This window comes from Anolis sagrei, chromosome 6 (genome assembly GCF_037176765.1).
Source record: "Anolis sagrei isolate rAnoSag1 chromosome 6, rAnoSag1.mat, whole genome shotgun sequence".
Lineage (NCBI taxonomy): Eukaryota > Metazoa > Chordata > Lepidosauria > Squamata > Dactyloidae > Anolis > Anolis sagrei.
Genome location: NC_090026.1, coordinates 50,808,305 through 50,828,602, shown reverse-complemented (window position 1 = coordinate 50,828,602; position 20,298 = coordinate 50,808,305). Strand labels below are relative to the sequence as shown.

General features: G+C 44.8%; 1 protein-coding gene across 1 annotated transcript in view; it reads left to right on the top strand.

The window, feature by feature from the left end:
* Positions 1-20,298, top strand: part of CNTNAP1 (contactin associated protein 1) — a 90,213-nt gene that overhangs the window by 35,553 nt on the left and 34,362 nt on the right. The window contains exons 9-16 of the mRNA XM_060781283.2: positions 2,131-2,280; positions 4,089-4,260; positions 6,028-6,134; positions 6,217-6,336; positions 8,036-8,239; positions 11,195-11,351; positions 11,472-11,599; positions 11,718-11,885. Coding sequence (XP_060637266.2) covers positions 2,131-2,280; positions 4,089-4,260; positions 6,028-6,134; positions 6,217-6,336; positions 8,036-8,239; positions 11,195-11,351; positions 11,472-11,599; positions 11,718-11,885 — 1,206 coding nt within the window. The remainder of the gene's footprint in view (positions 1-2,130; positions 2,281-4,088; positions 4,261-6,027; positions 6,135-6,216; positions 6,337-8,035; positions 8,240-11,194; positions 11,352-11,471; positions 11,600-11,717; positions 11,886-20,298) is intronic.

Here is a 20,298-nt window from a genome sequence, read left to right as displayed (position 1 = left end):
GTCAGTTGAAGATGGAGACAGTATCGTTAAACATCGTTTTACATTGTTCTTTTTACTGAAGTTATGCCTCGCACGTGTGTAAATAAAGCACTATGGAAAAAAGATATCAAGGCAAATGGACTCCGTCAATGCTGTCAGACTACTGCTGGAGCATTGTAAGAGACAATCCTTTCCTTGAATACAAAAGAAAAGTCAAGAGAAGCAAACAGGATAAAAACTAAAGTCACGATTAAAGCGACATTTAAACTTTCAGACTTTTCAACTGCATTAGGCCTACTAATAGTTTCTTGCTGCGCAAACATAAACAATAGACTAATTAAATAAATATTTCTCATGTATAAACTATTGGCAATATAATTTGACTAAAATTTAGTAAATATTCACGGTTTATATACATGCAGTAAGGTTAGGTGCATTATCATAATATTAACAAATTACCTATTGTGGAGAAAATTGAAATAGCTGTTGCATAAAAACCAGAGCCAATTAACACATTTTATTATTATATTTGAATTAAACAAGAAATTCACTTACGTTTTGTACACACCTTATAACATAGCCTGAATGTAATTTTATGCAGTATTTTAAATAATTTTGTGCATGAAACAAATTTTGTGTATATTGAACCACCAGAAAGTGAATGTGTCACTATCTCAGCCATTCACATGAACCATTTTGGATTTTGGAGAAGTTGGAATTTTAAAATGCCAGATAAGGGATTCTCAGTCTGTATATATTTTAAAGGGAAAGCTGAAAAAATTTAAAAAACCAATTGAAGATGTAATACTTTTTTAAAAAATTCAAAAATATACCGAACATGGAAAACAGAGCTTTTGGTCTGATTCTGCCTGGCTATTCTTATAGAACCCGCCCAAGTGAAGGAGCTAATGCAGAATCAGCCACGATAATGTCTTTCATGGCAGATGCAGGGTTGTTAAATATTTCAGCATGTGAGGAGAAGCAATGAATCTTTCATAATCTTCCTGATAATGTATCTTTGCCAGTGCCGAAAGAGCTGGAAATTAGTGTCACATCCCATAAGGGTTGTCGTGATGGTGATTTTGGGTATATTGTTCAGGATATCTTTCTCAGTAAAAAAAAATCAGACAAACAAGTCTACTTAGGGACCACCAAACGCAGCGCCCAGACACGCATCAAGGAACATGAAAGGCACTGCAAACTACTCCAACCAGAGAAATCAGCCATAGCAGAGCACCTGATGAACCAACCTGGACACAGCATATTATTTGAGAACACAGAAGTGCTGGACCACTCTCACAACCACCATGTCAGACTACACAGAGAAGCCATTGAAATCCACAAGCATGTGGACAATTTCAACAGAAAGGAAGAAACCATGAAAATGAACAAAATCTGGCTATTAAAAAAAAACTCAAAAATTACAGCAGCAAAACAACAGAGGGGAAACAAACAGGCACATGAAATCACTCTCAACAAAAGATTCCCCCCAGGCACTTCCAAGCCATTGAATGCAAATCAAGGTGATCAGCTGAAACATTCACAGCTAGCTCCAGCAAACAAAAGTCCTTTGTCTCACCCTGGTCATTCCACAGATATATAAACCCATTTTTCCCAGTTCCAACAGACCTCATTACCTCTGAGGATGCTTGCCATAGATGCAGACGAAACGTCAGGAGAAAAATTGCCTCCAGAACATGGCCATATAGCCCGGAAAAACCTAGAACAACCCAATCAGACAAACATTTTTGCTACACTTATTGAGGACAAAACTATAAAGAGAGTGGCCTTGAAGCTATATAGCCAAAAAAAAAAAAGGTATTCTGGCATGTCATAAAAATTCCTGTTTTTTAATTACTATAGTCATGATTATTAGTAACATGGGAATGGAGATTTCATGGGCTTTTTGATGCATCTAAAGCAGTGATTCTCATAACCTAACCCTCCAGGTGTTTTGAACTTTGACACCCAAAAGTCTCAGCAGACTTTGCCAATGATCAGGGATTTTGGGTGGTGAAGTCCAAGATATATGAAAGGCCAGAGTGTAGGAAATCCTGAGGATTTAACATGAAAGTGAACCCTCTGAGGGGCAGCAAGTTTGTTATAAAGCTAAATTTCTTGTGTTCCTCCTTCTCAACCCCACCTACCCAGGTTATCGTCTTAATGATGGCTTCTGGCATTCAGTGTCCTTAGTGGTGCGTGAAATCTCAGCTGTCATTACCATTGATGAACAGAATGATGCCAGCTTCCGTGTTGACCGAGACATTCAGTTGCGCACAGGGAACCAGTACTTCTTTGGAGGTAGGTACTGTTTTCATCAAGAGGAAATCACTCATCTTCTGAGGAAGGTGGATTAAGGATGGCTGTTAAATAGGAGCAGATTCTATCAGGGAAAAGCTTTGAAAATGTAGTGGTTTTGAGAACAAATGTTGAAGAAAATAAGGGAGGTGTCTACCTAGACCCAGGGGTGCATCCAGGGGCGGCTCAACCCATTATGCAAAGTAAGCATTTGCAGTATAGTTGATTTTTCCCAGGGGTGCTCTTGGGGGAAAATAGTCCTTGAAATATGCGAGTTGTAGTTACTGAGATGTATAGTTCACCTACAATCAAAGCATTATGAACTCCACCAATGATGGAATTGAACCAAATATGGCACACAGAACTACCACGACGAACAGAAAATATATATCAGTGATTGGTTGGGGGGAGCACCAAAATACTGTTTGCTTACCATTGAAAATTACCTAGGGTAATTACCTCTGGGTGCATCTACACCAGGGATCCTCAAACTAAGGCTCGGGGGCCAGGTACGGCCCTCCAAGGTCATTTACCTGGCCCTCGCTCAGGATCAACCTAAGTCTGAAACGACTTGAAAGCACACAACAACAACAACAACAATGCTATCTCATCAGCCAAAAGCAGGCCCACACTTCCTATTGAAATACTAATAAATTTATATTTGTTAAAATGGTTAATCATTTTAATTATTGTATTTTAAGTATTTTTGCCCCCAGTGGCGCAGTGGGTTAAAGCACCAAGCTGCTGAGCTTGTTGATCGAAAGGTCGCAGGTTCGATTCTGGGGAGCGGCATGAGCTTCCGCTGTCAGCCCTAGCTTCTGCCAACCTAGCAGTTCGAAAACATGCAAATGTGAGTAGATCAATAGGTACTGCTCCGGCGGGAAGGTAACAGCGCTCCATGCAGTCATGCCGGCCACATGACCCTAGAGGTGTCTACGGACAACGCTGGCTCTTCGACTTAGAAATGGAGATGAGCACCACACCCCAGAGTCAGACATGACTGGACTTAATGTTAGGGGACTACCTTTACCTTTACCTAAGTATTTTTGCACTACAAATAAGATATTGCAGTGTGCATAGGAATTCATTTGTTTTTTTTTTCCAAATTATAATCCGGCCCTCCAACAGTTTGAGGGACTGTGACCTGGCCCTCTGTTTAAAAAGTTTGTGGACTCCTGATCTACAATGTAGAATGACTGCAGTTTGACATTACTTTAATTGACAAGGCTTAATGCTATGGAGTTGTAGTTTTACAATGTCTTTAATTTTCTATGCAAAATTTTTGCCAATGCGTCACCAAACTATAAATCCCAAGATTCTACAGCACTGAGCCAGTTAAAGTGGTGTTAGATGTATTTATTCTTCAGTATAAATTCACCCCAGGATATAGGAAAGCAAGGCATAGTTTTGTATCATATACTTATTTCTCAGAACCCTCATTTCAATCCAGACTGTAAGCAAAGGTTATGTTTCCAGGCATCTGAGCCATGTTTAATCAAACCTGAGGAACATGAGAGGAATAGAACCCTCATGAATGTGGAAAAACCATGACAAGCCCCCACATTTGCAGTCTTTGGGAGGGGCCTGAAAACGTGGCTGTTCCAGTGTGCCTTCCCTGAATAAAGGACACAATCCCCTTCAAAATATCCTGAGAAGCACTTTAATTACCCGTTGGGTTGCTCTCCCTACTTCTCATTTAAAACCCTCCTGCTAGATACATACTAACTCTGTTCATGTCCAGCATTTCTTTTTCAAATTTTCTTTCTTATTTCTCCTATTCCACATTACTGTGTGATATTTGCATTTTCTAGGCTGCCCTAAACCAGCATCACGTACCGGTTGTAATTCCAACCAGACAGCCTTCCATGGGTGCATGCAGATGGTCACTGTGGATCAGAAACCCATTGAATTAGACATGGTCCGCTTGCATCGGCTTGGCAAGTACTTTGAAGTGTACTTCAACGTATGTGGCATCGCTGATAGGTATGTGTGTGAGAGGGAAGCTTCTGGCATAGCAAGGTTATGACTTGAGTTGGTACAGGGCCAGTCCTTCCATTAGGTAACCATCTCATGAAGCAGCATCTCTTCCACCTGAACCTTTTCCTTTTGGAGGACTAAACTTTGTGTGTCACAGAATCTGTCCTACACTCCCTAAACTATCCTGCTACCCAAATATTAGGGTTGAAGCAACATTGAATTGTCAGTCTAGTTCAGTGGTACTCAACCTGGGGTCCCCAGATATTTTTGGCCTTCAACACCCAGAAATCTTAACAGCTGGTGAACTGGCTGGAATTTCTGGGAGTTGTAGGCCAAAAACATCTGGGGACCCCAGGTTGAGAACCACTGGTCTAGTTGACTTCGGTGCTTGGAAAGAATTTGGGGGGGGGGGGGGAGGGGACATAATTGCCTTATGTCAGCCCCAGTTAATAATAATATATGTGGAAGGAGGAAATATCCACAATATTTCCAAAATATTTGGGCAAGGTCATTGTAGTATAGTGGTAGTAGGTGGAGGAGGGGGCATATAAAATCACAGGGTTTGAATATATCCCAAGGGTCATCTGCTCTGATGCCTGCCACTGTAGGAAACCTTGTAGCTTTTATTAAAAAAAAACCCAAGGAAGAACCTTGGGTGCATGGTTTACATGTTGTCAGTCTATGCGTGGAGTATTATTTGGGGACTCCATGTATCCTGGTTACCATGAGTTCCATGGTAAAGCCCTTCTAAAACGGAAGGAGTATGGTTGCAACATTTCTTCAAGCATGGCTGGAAAAAAACATTTCCTTCTGGATTTAAAAATGCACCTTTTACTTGTGTACCCACTATTCTTTGGCATTTTATATGTACATAAATCATCAAAGTAGTTCTGATCACCCTTGTGATTTGTAGCTTCAAAAACATGAAGTGTATGAAGTGTAACTAAAATGATCTTGAGAATGAAGTTAAAATGGAAAAACTCCCCCCTGGGCACATAGAGGACTGGGCGACTTGGACGGCGCTGAACAGACTGCGCTCTGGCACCACGAGATGCAGAGCCAACCTTCAGAAATGGGGCTACAAAATGGAATCCTTGACATGCGAGTGTGGAGAGGAGCAAACCACTGACCACCTGCTGCAATGCAACCTGAGCCCTTCCACATGCACAATGGAGGACCTTCTTGCAGCAACACCAGAAGCACTCCAGGTGGCCAGATACTGGTCAAAGGACATTTAATCAACTACCAAACTCACAAATTTTGTATTTTTCTGTTTTGTTTTTTTTTGCTTTGTTCTGTTAGAAATGTAATATAATCGACTGGTTGCACTGACACGATAAATAAATAAATAGTGCAAAATAGTTTGCATTCAGTTAAGTTAGTAAGAGGGAGAGGAGAGAAGAGGAAATAATATTCCCCTCCCACACAGTTCTTAAAAATCCACATTGAACTGGATTATTATGGCAGTGTAGACTCAGCAGTTCAAAGCAGATATTTTGGATTCTCTGCCTTGATATTCTGGTTTATATGGCTGTGTGGAAGGGCCCTCAGTAGCTCAGAAGAGAGCAAACTGTGGCCAACTCTTCTGGTTTGTGTGTTCTCCTTCATCAATAAGCTTTTCCCATGACAACCAATCTTGTTGTTCCTTGACCATCTGTGTCCCCGTCTTCATCTGTGAAATGTTAAAGGGTATATATGGGGTTCTTGAATACACACTGTGAGGTAGAGTCATTATTTCCAGGATTAACTTGCTTGTCTTACTCTGTGTGCCAGGTGTACTCCCAACATGTGTGAACATGGCAGTCGCTGCATCCAGTCCTGGGACGACTTCACATGCATCTGTGACTTGACGGGTTACAAGGGGAAGACCTGCCATACTCGTGAGCCAAGGGCCTGGGAGGGGAGGGCTTAAAGTATTGGTCTGTGTGCCTTGGATTTCTCATTTCCACTTTCATTTCTCAGCTGTTTACAAGGAAACATGTGATGCCTACCGAATCAGTGGTAAAACGTCTGGCAACTACACCATTGATCCTGATGGCAGTGGGCCCCTGAAACCTTTCACTGTTTACTGTGACATTCGAGGTATGAATGAATATAATCCTGGGCTTTTCTCTATCAAAATGCATTGGCAGTGTCTAGATCTAGGGAAGTAATGCTACCCCTCTATTCTGTTTTGGTTAGACCACATCTGGAATATTGTGTCCAGTTCTGGGCACCACAATTCAATAGAGATATTGACAAGCTGGAATGTGTCCAGAGGAGAGCGACTAAAATGATAAAAGGTCTGGAGAACAAGCCCTATGAGGAGCGGCTTAAGGAGCTGGGCATGTTTAGCCTGAAGAAGAGAAGGCTGAGAGGGGATATGATAGCCATGTATAAATATGTGAGAGGAAGTCACAGGGAGGAGGGAGCAAGCTTGTTTTCTGCTTCCCTGGAGACTAGGACGCGGAACAATGGCTTCAAACTACAAGAGAGGAGATTCCATGTGAACATGAGGAAGAACTTCCTGACTGTGAGAGCCGTTCAGCAGTGCAACTCTCTGCCCCGGAGTGTGGTGGAGGCTCCTTCTTTGGAAGATTTTAAACAGAGGCTGGATGGCCATCTGTCAGGGGTGATTTGAATGCGATATTCCTGCTTCTTGGCGGGGGGTTGGACTGGATGGCCCATGAGGTCTCTTCCAACTCTTTGATTCTTTGATTCTATGATTCTATGGCCACTATTTCAAGGCTTGCTCTTCCAGAACCAGAATTTGAAATGGTTAACTTTTGGACTACAGCTCTCAGAATCCCTCTGCCATGCTGACTGGAGTAATGTGAGAACTGACGTCCAAAAAAGTGATCATCCCAGGACTCCTTTCTTCTCCTTAGCAGGCCTTTTCCTAAAAATCTGAAATCTGGTTCCGAAACATGACTTGGTCCTAGATGTTGGAGAAGGCTGTTTTGCCTCCATTCAGTCATGCTCACAGTTAGCTTGCCTGTAGGACAGTGGTTCTCAACCTTCCTAATGCCGCGACCCCTTAATACAGTCCCTCATGTTGTGGTGACCCCCAACCATAACATTATTTTCGTTGCTACTTCATAACTGTAATTTTGCTACTGTTATAAATCATAATGTAAATATCTGATATGCAGGATGTATTTTCATTCACTGGACCAAATTTGGCACAAATACCTGATACGCCCACATCTGAATACTGGTGGGATTGGCGGGGGGGGGGGGGGGGGGGTAGATTTTGTCATTTGGGAGTTAAGGTTGCTGGGATTTATAGTTCATCTACAATAAAAAAAAAAACATTCTGAACCCCCATGACCAACAGAAAATACTGGAAGGGTTTGATGGGCATTGACCTTGAATTTTAGAGTTGTAGTTCACCTCCATCCAGAGGGCACAGTGGACTCAAACAATGATAGATCTGGACCAAACTTGACAAGAATACTCAATATGTCCAAAAGTGAACACTGGTGGAGTTTGAGGATAATAAACCTTGACATTAGGGAGTTGTAGTTGCTGGGATTTATAGTTCACCTACAATCAAAGAGCATTCTGAACCCCACCAACGATGGAATTGGGCCAAACGTCCCACACAGAATCCCCATGACCAACAGAAAATACTGTGTTTTGATTATCTTTGGCAACCCCTCTGGCACCCCCTTGAGACCCCCCAGGGATCCCGACCCCCAGGTTGAGAAACGCTGCTGTAGGATATGAGAGAGAGAGAGGGAGAGAGAAAAGCACCCAGTATTTATTTTAATTCTTGTTAAAATGTCTTTTCCCATTTCAGAGGATCGGGCCTGGACAATCATATGGCACAATCGATACTGGCTCACAAAAGTGAACGGCTATAGCCCCGAAAAACCATTCCTGGGCACTGTCGACTACTGGAACGCATCATGGGCCGAGGTGTCAGCCCTGGCAAACGCCTCTGAGTACTGCGAGCAGCAGATTGAGTTCTACTGTTACTTCTCCCGCCTCCTCAACACTCAGAGTGAGTTTGCCTGACCAAATCTGTCTTCTGCCATATTAAGGTGTATTTATTTATTTATTTATTAAATTAATTTTTTATTACGTTTAAAATAGTGGGTATGGGTTGGGTTGGGATTAGGGTAAGGTTTAGGGGTAGTTGAAAAGTTTACATGTAAAGTGGGAGAACAATGTGGTGATAGAAAAGTAGGGAAAAAAACAAGTGCATACTATCAAAAAATTAGAAAAAAAGAAAAAAACAAAACAACAACAACAACAACAACAACAAAAGAAAAAGAAAGAAAGAAGAAAATCTCTTTTTTTAAAAAAAATCTTTATTAAGAATTTTTTCCCATTTTGTGCAAATAAGGAATAGTGCAAAACAGAGGGGAAAAAAGAAAACAGAAAACAAAGAACAAAAAAACAACAACAAAAAGAAACAGGCGAGCAAAACACGAAAAGAAAGAAAAAAAACCAAAAAAATCACAGAGCTAAAAATAGTAGCAGATTGTTATAACTCCTTTGTTGACTTCCTGAGTATCTTTCTGGTGGTTCTTCTTCTTTCTTTCTTTCTTCTCCTCTCCTCTCATTCTTCGGTCTTGTTTTCTCTTCCCTTCATGTTATTGTATTTCTTTGTTTCAGATAATTTGTTACTTTTGTCCAATTGGTCTCTTTTATTGAGGTCCCTTTATTTTTTGTTATTAGGAATGTTAACCTGTCCATATTTTTAATGTCTACCACTTTTTCTATTCAATCACTAATTTCTGGTATATCTTCTTTTTTCCACAATTTCGCATAGCAAACTCTCACTAGAAAATCTCTTGACTTCCATCCAGCCTTTTGCGGCACTACTATTATTGTAACTTAAATAGTCTCTATTTAAGGATGAAGGTTCATGGTGTTACAGAAAAGTGAGACGGTAGATCAGTGCTTCTTGTAGCTTCATTTCATATTTAATGTCATTGTAATGAGTCTATTTAAGACTTATTTTTTTGTATTCCTCTATTTTAGAACAGTTTGTAAATCTAATCGGGTTCCCCGAATTTTTTTCAACAAAAAGATTAGTTTGTCCACATCCTTAATCTCTTTTATCTTTTGTTGCCATTCATCTAAGTCCGGTGTTTCTTTTTTGCTTCCAGTGTCTTGCAAAACACATTCTGGCCCCGGTAGACAAGTAGATAAATAAAATGTCATCATTGGAGTCTAGGCTTATATCCAAATCAGTTATACCTAATAGGTAATATTCTGGCTTCATGGGGTGTTTAACCTTAAGAATTTGTTGAGTGGCTGCGTGTATTTTTCCCCAAAACCTTTTAGCGTCCTTACAGGTCCACCACATATGAAAAAAGCTACCCTCTTGGTGTATTTATTTTTCTTGATTACCCATGTTTTGGGAAATACTGAGATTTGGCTAAATGTTTAGATGAGATGACTACAGGTATTCTGCACAATGATGCTTTTTGTCCACTTACTTCCTTGGTGAATGCAGTCTGGTGGTGTGAAAGGCCACTGGCAGAATACTAAGTCAATCGTATTTTCCTTTAAAACTCTTATTGTTAGTAACCAAGCTGTAGGAGGGGCATTTTAACAATTTAGAGTGGGTTATATATAAACCCAGAAGTCATTGATTTTAATAGTTTTAAATTGTTTTTATATGAATTTTATTATGTGATTTAACCTGTTTTAAAGGATATATTTATGTGTGTTTGGCATCTAATTGTTGCCAGTCCGTACACTGCCTTGAGTCGCCCTTGGGCTGAAAAGTGCGGGATAAAAGTGTGGTAAATAAATAAATATAGAAACCAGGAATCTATCTAGTTATTAGTTGATGGAGAAGAGAGCATAGCTATTTGAGAAACCTTGGCATCTGGACTTAGATCCAGAACTTGCAGTTCTCCACCGTGGGGTATGCCAGAAAATCCGGGATGGGGGGAACAACCAAAGGACTAGAGCAATTCTTATATTTTACTTACAGGCACTCTGGAAACATCTTGGTAGCCTTTGTGGGAGGTGGGGTGCCAGAGTATATGAGAATGGTTTTTTTTTGGGGGGGGGAGGGGGGAAGCAGTCCAATTTAACAGATTGAACATACATTCTTTGCTGGAGTCCAGCTTCTGTGAGATCTTCTCCCTATCTAGATTGGACTACTGTAATGCGCTCTACGTGGGGGTGCCCTTGAAAACGGCTCAGAAATTTCAGCTAATCCAATGGGCGGCGGCCAGGATGTTAACTGGCGCTCCTTACAGAGAGAGGTCAACCCTCCTGTTTAAGGAGCTCCACTGGCTGCCATTCATTTTCCGGTCCCAATTCAAGGTGCAAGTGCTCACCTACAAAGCCCTAAACAGTTTGGGACCTGCCTACCTGCGTGACCGCATCTTCATCTATGAACCCGCATGCTCCCTTCGTTCATCTGGAGAGACCCTGCTCACGATCCCACCTGCGTCGCAAGCGTGGTTGGTGGGGACGAGGGACAGGGCCTTCTCTGTGGTAGCCCCCCAACTCTGGAACACCCTCCCCAAGGACATCAGACAAGCCCCTACGTTGGCAGTATTTAGGAAGAGCTTGAAGACCTGCCTATTCCGGTGTGCCTTTCTAGAATAGGAAATTCCAGCAACACGTCCCAGAAGCACTTTATTAGTGATTAAGATTGTCCGCACATTGCACTTATCCAAAAATCCTTATATCTCACTCAGCATAGCCAGCACTTTTTAATCTGTACCCATCACATTTGGCCCAGCCTAGTTTTTTTATTGTGTTACGGTGTACTGTTTTTACTGCTTACTGTTATTGCTTAATGTTTTGATTTGCTTTTCATTTATGTGTATTTATTATATTGCTGTTTTATTGAGGCCTTGGCTTGTGTAAGCCGCATCGAGTCCTTCGGGAGATGTTAGCGGAGTACAAATAATGATAATAATAATAATAATAATAATAATAATAATAATATCTCAATTTACAAGCTGTTTTGTTTTCCCTGTAGCTGGAATGCCACTTAGTTTCTGGATGGGCCGAAATTCAGAGCGGCATTATTACTGGGGTGGGTCCCCACCAGGACTCGGACGTTGTGCATGTGGCATGTATAAGAACTGCGCTGATCCCCGTTTCTATTGCAACTGTGATGCTGACCATGTCATGTGGTGAGAGAAGGTTCTTCTTTCATTTTAGTATAACCTCAGGTGGGAATGAATGTGGGGTTGAAATTGTGATATCCCTTATCACCAGGAACTATTTCTCACATTTTCCCCTTTCCATTTCAGGCGGGCAGATAAGGGTCTGCTTAATTTTGTAGACCATCTTCCAGTCACACAGGTTGTGGTGATGGACACGAACCGGACTGGGTCAGAGGCTCAGTTCTATGTGGGCCCATTGCGTTGTTATGGAGACCGTGAGTAGCATACTGGTTGTGGGAGAGGATGTATAGTCCTTTTGGAGTGGGTTTTGTCTTTTGAAGTATTATGGGATATGGGCAAATGTTCTCATGTGTCCATTCTTTTGGCTTGCAGGAAACACCTGGAATACCGTCTCTTTCGTCAGGGGAAATGCTTTGATCTTCCCCGCCTTCCAAGTGAACTACAGCCTTGATATTAGCTTCTTCTTCAAAACCTCTGCTCCATCAGGGACTTTCCTGGAAAATGTGGGCCCAATAAACTACATCCGCGTGGAACTCAATAGTATGGAATTCAGGGTTCATTGGGGTGGGACAATGGAACAGACTTGGTTAGAAGGGTTGTTAATGGGTTTATAGCTTACACCATTCCAGTGGTTTATAAAAGGCAACATTGTTTGGGAAACAAAGAAGTGGGAGGAACAACTTTTTAATAATAGGTTCTTGTGGGTTTTTTCGGGCTATAGAGCCATGTTCTAGAGGCATTTCTCCTGACGTTTCGCCTGCATCTATGGCAAGCATCCTCAGAGGTGTGAGGTCTGTTGGAATTAGGACAATGGGTTTATATATCTGTGGAATGGCTGGGGTGGGGCAAGGAGCTCTTCCCTGCTGCAGTTAGATGTGAATGTTTAGCTGATCACCTTCATTAGCATTTGAAGGCCTGCCTGAGCCTGGGAAAATCTGTTGCTGGGAGGTGTTAATCTGTGCCTGGTTTTTTCCTCTCTGTTGTTTAGCTGTTATAATTTTAGAGTTTTTTAATACTGGTAGCCAGATTTTGTTCATTTTCATGGTCTCTTCCTTTCTCTTGAAATTGTCCACATGCTTGTGGATTTCAATGGCTTCTCTGTGTAGTCTGACATGGTGGTTGTTGGTGTGGTCCAGCATTTCTGTGTTCTCAAATAATATGCTGTGTCCAGGCTGGTTCATCAGGTGCTCTGCTATGGCTGACTTCTCTGGTTGAAGTAGTCTGCAGTGCCTTTCATGTTCCTTGATGCGTGTCTGGGCGCTGCGTTTGGTGGTCCCTATGTAGACTTGTCCACAGCTGCATGGTATACGGTAGACTCCTGCAGAGGTGAGAGGATCCCTCTTGTCCTTTGCTGAATGTAGCATTTGTTGGATATTCTTGGTGGGTTTGTAGATTGTTTGTATGTTGTGTTTCCTCATCAGCTTCCCTATGCGATCAGTGGTTCCCTTGATGTATGGCAGGAACACTTTTCCTCTGGGTGGATCTTCATCTTTACTCTCGTGGCTTGTTCTTGGTCTTGCAGCTCTTCTGATGTCTGAGGTGGAGTATCCATTGGCCTGGAGAGCCCAGTTGATAATATTTTGGAAATATTTTGGAAATTGACAGTTGTTTGTTAACCTTCATTCCTCTGGTTGAGCCACGAGATGTTCAGAAACTTTGGTCTTCTTGGTGAGCTTAAAGAAAATTGGCCTGATTGGGGGCTGGAACCTTAAGTGTCAAAGAGGATGCACTGAATACATATTTTGTCAAAGAATGCAAGAGATGTAAAAACATGTAATTCCACTAAAAATGCACCCTAAATTTCCTTTGTTTTCTGTGACCTTGCAGTGTATTTCAGAACCTTAATATTGAGTTCAGTAGTTCAATAGCATATCCTCCATGCTACTCTCTGCCTCATCCCACCCATCCCTAGCTTCAGACGTTGTGCCAGATAGAATAGAGGAATCATCTTCTTGCATTCGAAAGCTTATTTTACTATGTTATACCTTTTTTCTTTTTCTCCAAAACAAAAGCTTCCTTGCCCAAATGTGGCATCTTACAGAACCAATTTGTTGTCCACTATCTGAGAGTTATAGGATTTGGCGAGAATCAGACCCCTTTCCGGATTGCAAATGTTAGATAACAATCTAAAATACCATTGAAACCATGTTCAATTATTATGAGAACATATACGGAACGTAGATTTAGGAAACCAACAGTTGCCTCTGCCCTGAAATAATTATTTCTTTAAGTTTGCAACTTCACTGCAAAAACTTGTTTATTTATATTCCTACATTTGCTCTTTGAACTTTGTACTATTTATTTATTTACACATTTATATGCCGCCCTTCTCACCCCGAAGGGGACTGAGAGAAGATTACAAGATATATTTTCATACAATATATTATATTATTAGCATAGTACAATATCAGTATTATATATTACTATATTGCACTATACCATTATGTTGTAATATTATTAGTAATATTACATGTAATGTAAATATATAATTATAATCATAATATTGTATTATTATTACTAGTATTATATTGTATTACATTGTAATATTACAAATATTATATGTATATACAATATACTATAATATAATATTAGTAATGACAAGATGGAAGTGTCTTCTGTTCCCTTCTGTCTTCATTCTGGCCAGAGTACCAGTTGGTGCTAGAGGGGGAGAGGCCTCCCAACTGATGATATAGGCAGAAGACAAGATGGAAGTGTCTTCTGCTCCTCTCTGTCTTCATTCTGGCCAGAGTAGCAGTTGGTGCCAGAGGGGGAGGGGCCTCCCAGCTGATGATATAGGCAGAAGACAAGATGGAAGTGTCTTCTGCTCCTCTCTGTCTTCATTCTGGCCAGAGTAGCAGTTGGTGCTAGAGGGGGAGGGGCCTCCCAGCTGATGATATAGGCAGAAGACAAGATGGAAGTGTCTTCTGCTCCTCTCTGTCTTCATTCTGGCCAGAGTAGCAGTTGGTGCCAGAGGGGGAGGGGCCTCCCAGCTGATGATATGGGCAGAAGACAAGATGGAAGTGTCTTCTGCTCCTCTCTGTCTTCATTCTGGCCAGAGTAGCAGTTGGTGCCAGAGGGGGAGGGGCCTCCCAGCTGATGATATAGGCAGAAGACAAGATGGAAGTGTCTTCTGCTCCTCTCTGTCTTCATTCTGGCCAGAGTAGCAGTTGGTGCCAGAGGGGGAGGGGCCTCCCAGCTGATGATATAGGCAGAAGACAAGATGGAAGTGTCTTCTGCTCCTCTCTGTCTTCATTCTGGCCAGAGTAGCAGTTGGTGCTAGAGGGGGAGGGGCCTCCCAGCTGATGATATAGGCAGAAGACAAGATGGAAGTGTCTTCTGCTCCTCTCTGTCTTCATTCTGGCCAGAGTAGCAGTTGGTGCCAGAGGGGGAGGGGCCTCCCAGCTGATGATATAGGCAGAAGACAAGATGGAAGTGTCTTCTGCTCCTCTCTGTCTTCATTCTGGCCAGAGTAGCAGTTGGTGCCAGAGGGGGAGGGGCCTCCCAGCTGATGATATGGGCAGAAGACAAGATGGAAGTGTCTTCTGCTCCTCTCTGTCTTCATTCTGGCCAGAGTAGCAGTTGGTGCCAGAGGGGGAGGGGCCTCCCAGCTGATGATATAGGCAGAAGACAAGATGGAAGTGTCTTCTGCTCCTTTCTGTCTTCATTCTGGCCAGAGTAGCAGTTGGTGCCAAGGGGGAGGGGCCTCCCAACTGATGTTATAGGCAGAAGACAAGATGGATGTGTCTTCTACTCCTCTCTGTCTTCACTCTGGCCAGAGTAGCAGTTGGTGCCAAAGGGGGAGAGGCCTCCCAACAGATGATATAGGCAGAAGACAAGATGGAAGTGTCTTCTGCTCCTCTCTGTCTTCATTCTGGCCAGAGTAGCAGTTGGTGCTAGAGGGGGAGGGGCCTCCCAGCTGATGATATAGGCAGAAGACAAGATGGAAGTGTCTTCTGCTCCTCTCTGTCTTCATTCTGGCCAGAGTAGCAGTTGGTGCCAGAGGGGGAGGGGCCTCCCAACAGATGATATAGGCAGAAGACAAGATGGAAGTGTCTTCTGCTCCTCTCTGTCTTCATTCTGGCCAGAGTAGCAGTTGGTGCTAGAGGGGGAGGGGCCTCCCAGCTGATGATATAGGCAGAAGACAAGATGGAAGTGTCTTCTGCTCCTCTCTGTCTTCATTCTGGCCAGAGTAGCAGTTGGTGCCAGAGGGGGAGGGGCCTCCCAGCTGATGATATAGGCAGAAGACAAGATGGAAGTGTCTTCTGCTCCTCTCTGTCTTCATTCTGGCCAGAGTACCAGTTGGTGCTAGAGGGGGAGGGGCCTCCCAGCTGATGATATAGGCAGAAGACAAGATGGAAGTGTCTTCTGCTCTTCTCTGTCTTCATTCTGGCCAGAGTAGCAGTTGGTTCCAGAGGGGGAGGGGCCTCCCAGCTGATGATATAGGCAGAAGACAAGATGGAAGTGTCTTCTGCTCCTCTCTGTCTTCATTCTGGCCAGAGTAGCAGTTGGTGCCAGAGGGGGAGGGGCCTCCCAGCTGATGATATAGGCAGAAGACAAGATGGAAGTGTCTTCTGCTCCTCTCTGTCTTCATTCTGGCCAGAGTACCAGTTGGTGCCAGAGGGGGAGAGGCCTCCCAACTGATGTTATAGGCAGAAGACAAGATGGAAGTGTCTTCTACTCCTCTCTGTCTTCACTCTGGCCAGAGTAGCAGTTGGTGCCAAAGGGGGAGAGGCCTCCCAACTGATGATATAGGCAGAAGACAAGATGGAAGTGTCTTCTTCTCCTCTCTGTGTTCTCTCTGGCCAGAGTACCAGTTTGTGCCAAAGGGGGAGGGGCCTCCCAACTGATGATATAGGCAGAAGACAAGATGGAAGTGTCTTCTGCTCCTCTCTGTCTTCATTCTGGCCAGAGTAGCAGTTGGTGCCAGAGGGGGAGAGGCCTCCCAACTGATGATATAGGCAGAAGACAAGATGGAAGTGTCTTCTGCTCCTCTCTGTCTTCATTCTGGCCAGAGTAGCAGTTGGTGCCAGAGGGGGAGAGGCCTCCCAACTGATGATATGGGCAGAAGACAAGATGGAAGTGTCTTCTGCTCCTCTCTGTCTTCATTCTGGCCAGAGTAGCAGTTGGTGCCAGAGGGGGAGGGGCCTCCCAACTGATGATATAGGCAGAAGACAAGATGGAAGTGTCTTCTGCTCCTCTCTGTCTCCATTCTGGCCAGAGTAGCGGTTGGTGCCAGAGGGGGAGAGGCCTCCCAACTGATGATATAGGCAGAAGACAAGATGGAAGTGTCTTCTGCTCCTCTCTGTCTTCATTCTGGCCAGAGTAGCGGTTGGTGCCAGAGGGGGAGAGGCCTCCCAACTGATGATATAGGCAGAAGACAAGATGGAAGTGTCTTCTGCTCCTCTCTGTCTTCATTCTGGCCAGAGTAGGAGTTGGTACCAGAGGGGGAGGGGCCTCCCAACTGATGATATAGGCAGAAGACAAGATGGAAGTGTCTTCTGCTCCTCTCTGTCTTCATTCTGGCCACAGTAGCGGTTGGTTCCAGAGGGGGAGAGGCCTCCCAACTGATGATATAGGCAGAAGACAAGATGGAAGTGTCTTCTGCTCCTCTCTGTCTTCATTCTGGCCAGAGTAGCAGTTGGTGCCAGAGGGGGAGAGGCCTCCCAACTGATGATATAGGCAGAAGACAAGATGGAAGTGTCTTCTGCTCCTCTCTGTCTTCATTCTGGCCAGAGTAGCAGTTGGTGCCAGAGGGGGAGGGGCCTCCCAGCTGATGATATGGGCAGAAGACAAGATGGAAGTGTCTTCTGCTCCTCTCTGTCTTCATTCTGGCCAGAGTAGCAGTTGGTGCCAGAGGGGGAGGGGCCTCCCAGCTGATGATATAGGCAGAAGACAAGATGGAAGTGTCTTCTGCTCCTTTCTGTCTTCATTCTGGCCAGAGTAGCAGTTGGTGCCAAGGGGGAGGGGCCTCCCAACTGATGTTATAGGCAGAAGACAAGATGGATGTGTCTTCTACTCCTCTCTGTCTTCACTCTGGCCAGAGTAGCAGTTGGTGCCAAAGGGGGAGAGGCCTCCCAACAGATGATATAGGCAGAAGACAAGATGGAAGTGTCTTCTGCTCCTCTCTGTCTTCATTCTGGCCAGAGTAGCAGTTGGTGCTAGAGGGGGAGGGGCCTCCCAGCTGATGATATAGGCAGAAGACAAGATGGAAGTGTCTTCTGCTCCTCTCTGTCTTCATTCTGGCCAGAGTAGCAGTTGGTGCCAGAGGGGGAGGGGCCTCCCAGCTGATGATATAGGCAGAAGACAAGATGGAAGTGTCTTCTGCTCCTCTCTGTCTTCATTCTGGCCAGAGTACCAGTTGGTGCTAGAGGGGGAGGGGCCTCCCAGCTGATGATATAGGCAGAAGACAAGATGGAAGTGTCTTCTGCTCTTCTCTGTCTTCATTCTGGCCAGAGTAGCAGTTGGTTCCAGAGGGGGAGGGGCCTCCCAGCTGATGATATAGGCAGAAGACAAGATGGAAGTGTCTTCTGCTCCTCTCTGTCTTCATTCTGGCCAGAGTAGCAGTTGGTGCCAGAGGGGGAGGGGCCTCCCAGCTGATGATATAGGCAGAAGACAAGATGGAAGTGTCTTCTGCTCCTCTCTGTCTTCATTCTGGCCAGAGTACCAGTTGGTGCCAGAGGGGGAGAGGCCTCCCAACTGATGTTATAGGCAGAAGACAAGATGGAAGTGTCTTCTACTCCTCTCTGTCTTCACTCTGGCCAGAGTAGCAGTTGGTGCCAAAGGGGGAGAGGCCTCCCAACTGATGATATAGGCAGAAGACAAGATGGAAGTGTCTTCTTCTCCTCTCTGTGTTCTCTCTGGCCAGAGTACCAGTTTGTGCCAAAGGGGGAGGGGCCTCCCAACTGATGATATAGGCAGAAGACAAGATGGAAGTGTCTTCTGCTCCTCTCTGTCTTCATTCTGGCCAGAGTAGCAGTTGGTGCCAGAGGGGGAGAGGCCTCCCAACTGATGATATAGGCAGAAGACAAGATGGAAGTGTCTTCTGCTCCTCTCTGTCTTCATTCTGGCCAGAGTAGCAGTTGGTGCCAGAGGGGGAGAGGCCTCCCAACTGATGATATGGGCAGAAGACAAGATGGAAGTGTCTTCTGCTCCTCTCTGTCTTCATTCTGGCCAGAGTAGCAGTTGGTGCCAGAGGGGGAGGGGCCTCCCAACTGATGATATAGGCAGAAGACAAGATGGAAGTGTCTTCTGCTCCTCTCTGTCTCCATTCTGGCCAGAGTAGCGGTTGGTGCCAGAGGGGGAGAGGCCTCCCAACTGATGATATAGGCAGAAGACAAGATGGAAGTGTCTTCTGCTCCTCTCTGTCTTCATTCTGGCCAGAGTAGCGGTTGGTGCCAGAGGGGGAGAGGCCTCCCAACTGATGATATAGGCAGAAGACAAGATGGAAGTGTCTTCTGCTCCTCTCTGTCTTCATTCTGGCCAGAGTAGGAGTTGGTACCAGAGGGGGAGGGGCCTCCCAACTGATGATATAGGCAGAAGACAAGATGGAAGTGTCTTCTGCTCCTCTCTGTCTTCATTCTGGCCACAGTAGCGGTTGGTTCCAGAGGGGGAGAGGCCTCCCAACTGATGATATAGGCAGAAGACAAGATGGAAGTGTCTTCTGCTCCTCTCTGTCTTCATTCTGGCCAGAGTAGCAGTTGGTGCCAGAGGGGGAGAGGCCTCCCAACTGATGATATAGGCAGAAGACAAGATGGAAGTGTCTTCTGCTCCTCTCTGTCTTCATTCTGGCCAGAGTAGCAGTTGGTGCCAGAGGGGGAGGGGCCTCCCAGCTGATGATATGGGCAGAAGACAAGATGGAAGTGTCTTCTGCTCCTCTCTGTCTTCATTCTGGCCAGAGTAGCAGTTGGTGCCAGAGGGGGAGGGGCCTCCCAGCTGATGATATAGGCAGAAGACAAGATGGAAGTGTCTTCTGCTCCTTTCTGTCTTCATTCTGGCCAGAGTAGCAGTTGGTGCCAAGGGGGAGGGGCCTCCCAACTGATGTTATAGGCAGAAGACAAGATGGATGTGTCTTCTACTCCTCTCTGTCTTCACTCTGGCCAGAGTAGCAGTTGGTGCCAAAGGGGGAGAGGCCTCCCAACAGATGATATAGGCAGAAGACAAGATGGAAGTGTCTTCTGCTCCTCTCTGTCTTCATTCTGGCCAGAGTAGCAGTTGGTGCTAGAGGGGGAGGGGCCTCCCAGCTGATGATATAGGCAGAAGACAAGATGGAAGTGTCTTCTGCTCCTCTCTGTCTTCATTCTGGCCAGAGTAGCAGTTGGTGCCAGAGGGGGAGGGGCCTCCCAGCTGATGATATAGGCAGAAGACAAGATGGAAGTGTCTTCTGCTCCTCTCTGTCTTCATTCTGGCCAGAGTACCAGTTGGTGCTAGAGGGGGAGAGGCCTCCCAACTGATGATATAGGCAGAAGACAAGATGGAAGTGTCTTCTGCTCCTCTCTGTCTTCATTCTGGCCAGAGTAGCAGTTGGTTCCAGAGGGGGAGGGGCCTCCCAGCTGATGATATAGGCAGAAGACAAGATGGAAGTGTCTTCTGCTCCTCTCTGTCTTCATTCTGGCCAGAGTAGCAGTTGGTGCCAGAGGGGGAGGGGCCTCCCAGCTGATGATATAGGCAGAAGACAAGATGGAAGTGTCTTCTGCTCCTCTCTGTCTTCATTCTGGCCAGAGTACCAGTTGGTGCCAGAGGGGGAGAGGCCTCCCAACTGACGTTATAGGCAGAAGACAAGATGGAAGTGTCTTCTACTCCTCTCTGTCTTCACTCTGGCCAGAGTAGCAGTTGGTGCCAAAGGGGGAGAGGCCTCCCAACTGATGATATAGGCAGAAGACAAGATGGAAGTGTCTTCTTCTCCTCTCTGTGTTCTCTCTGGCCAGAGTACCAGTTTGTGCCAAAGGGGGAGGGG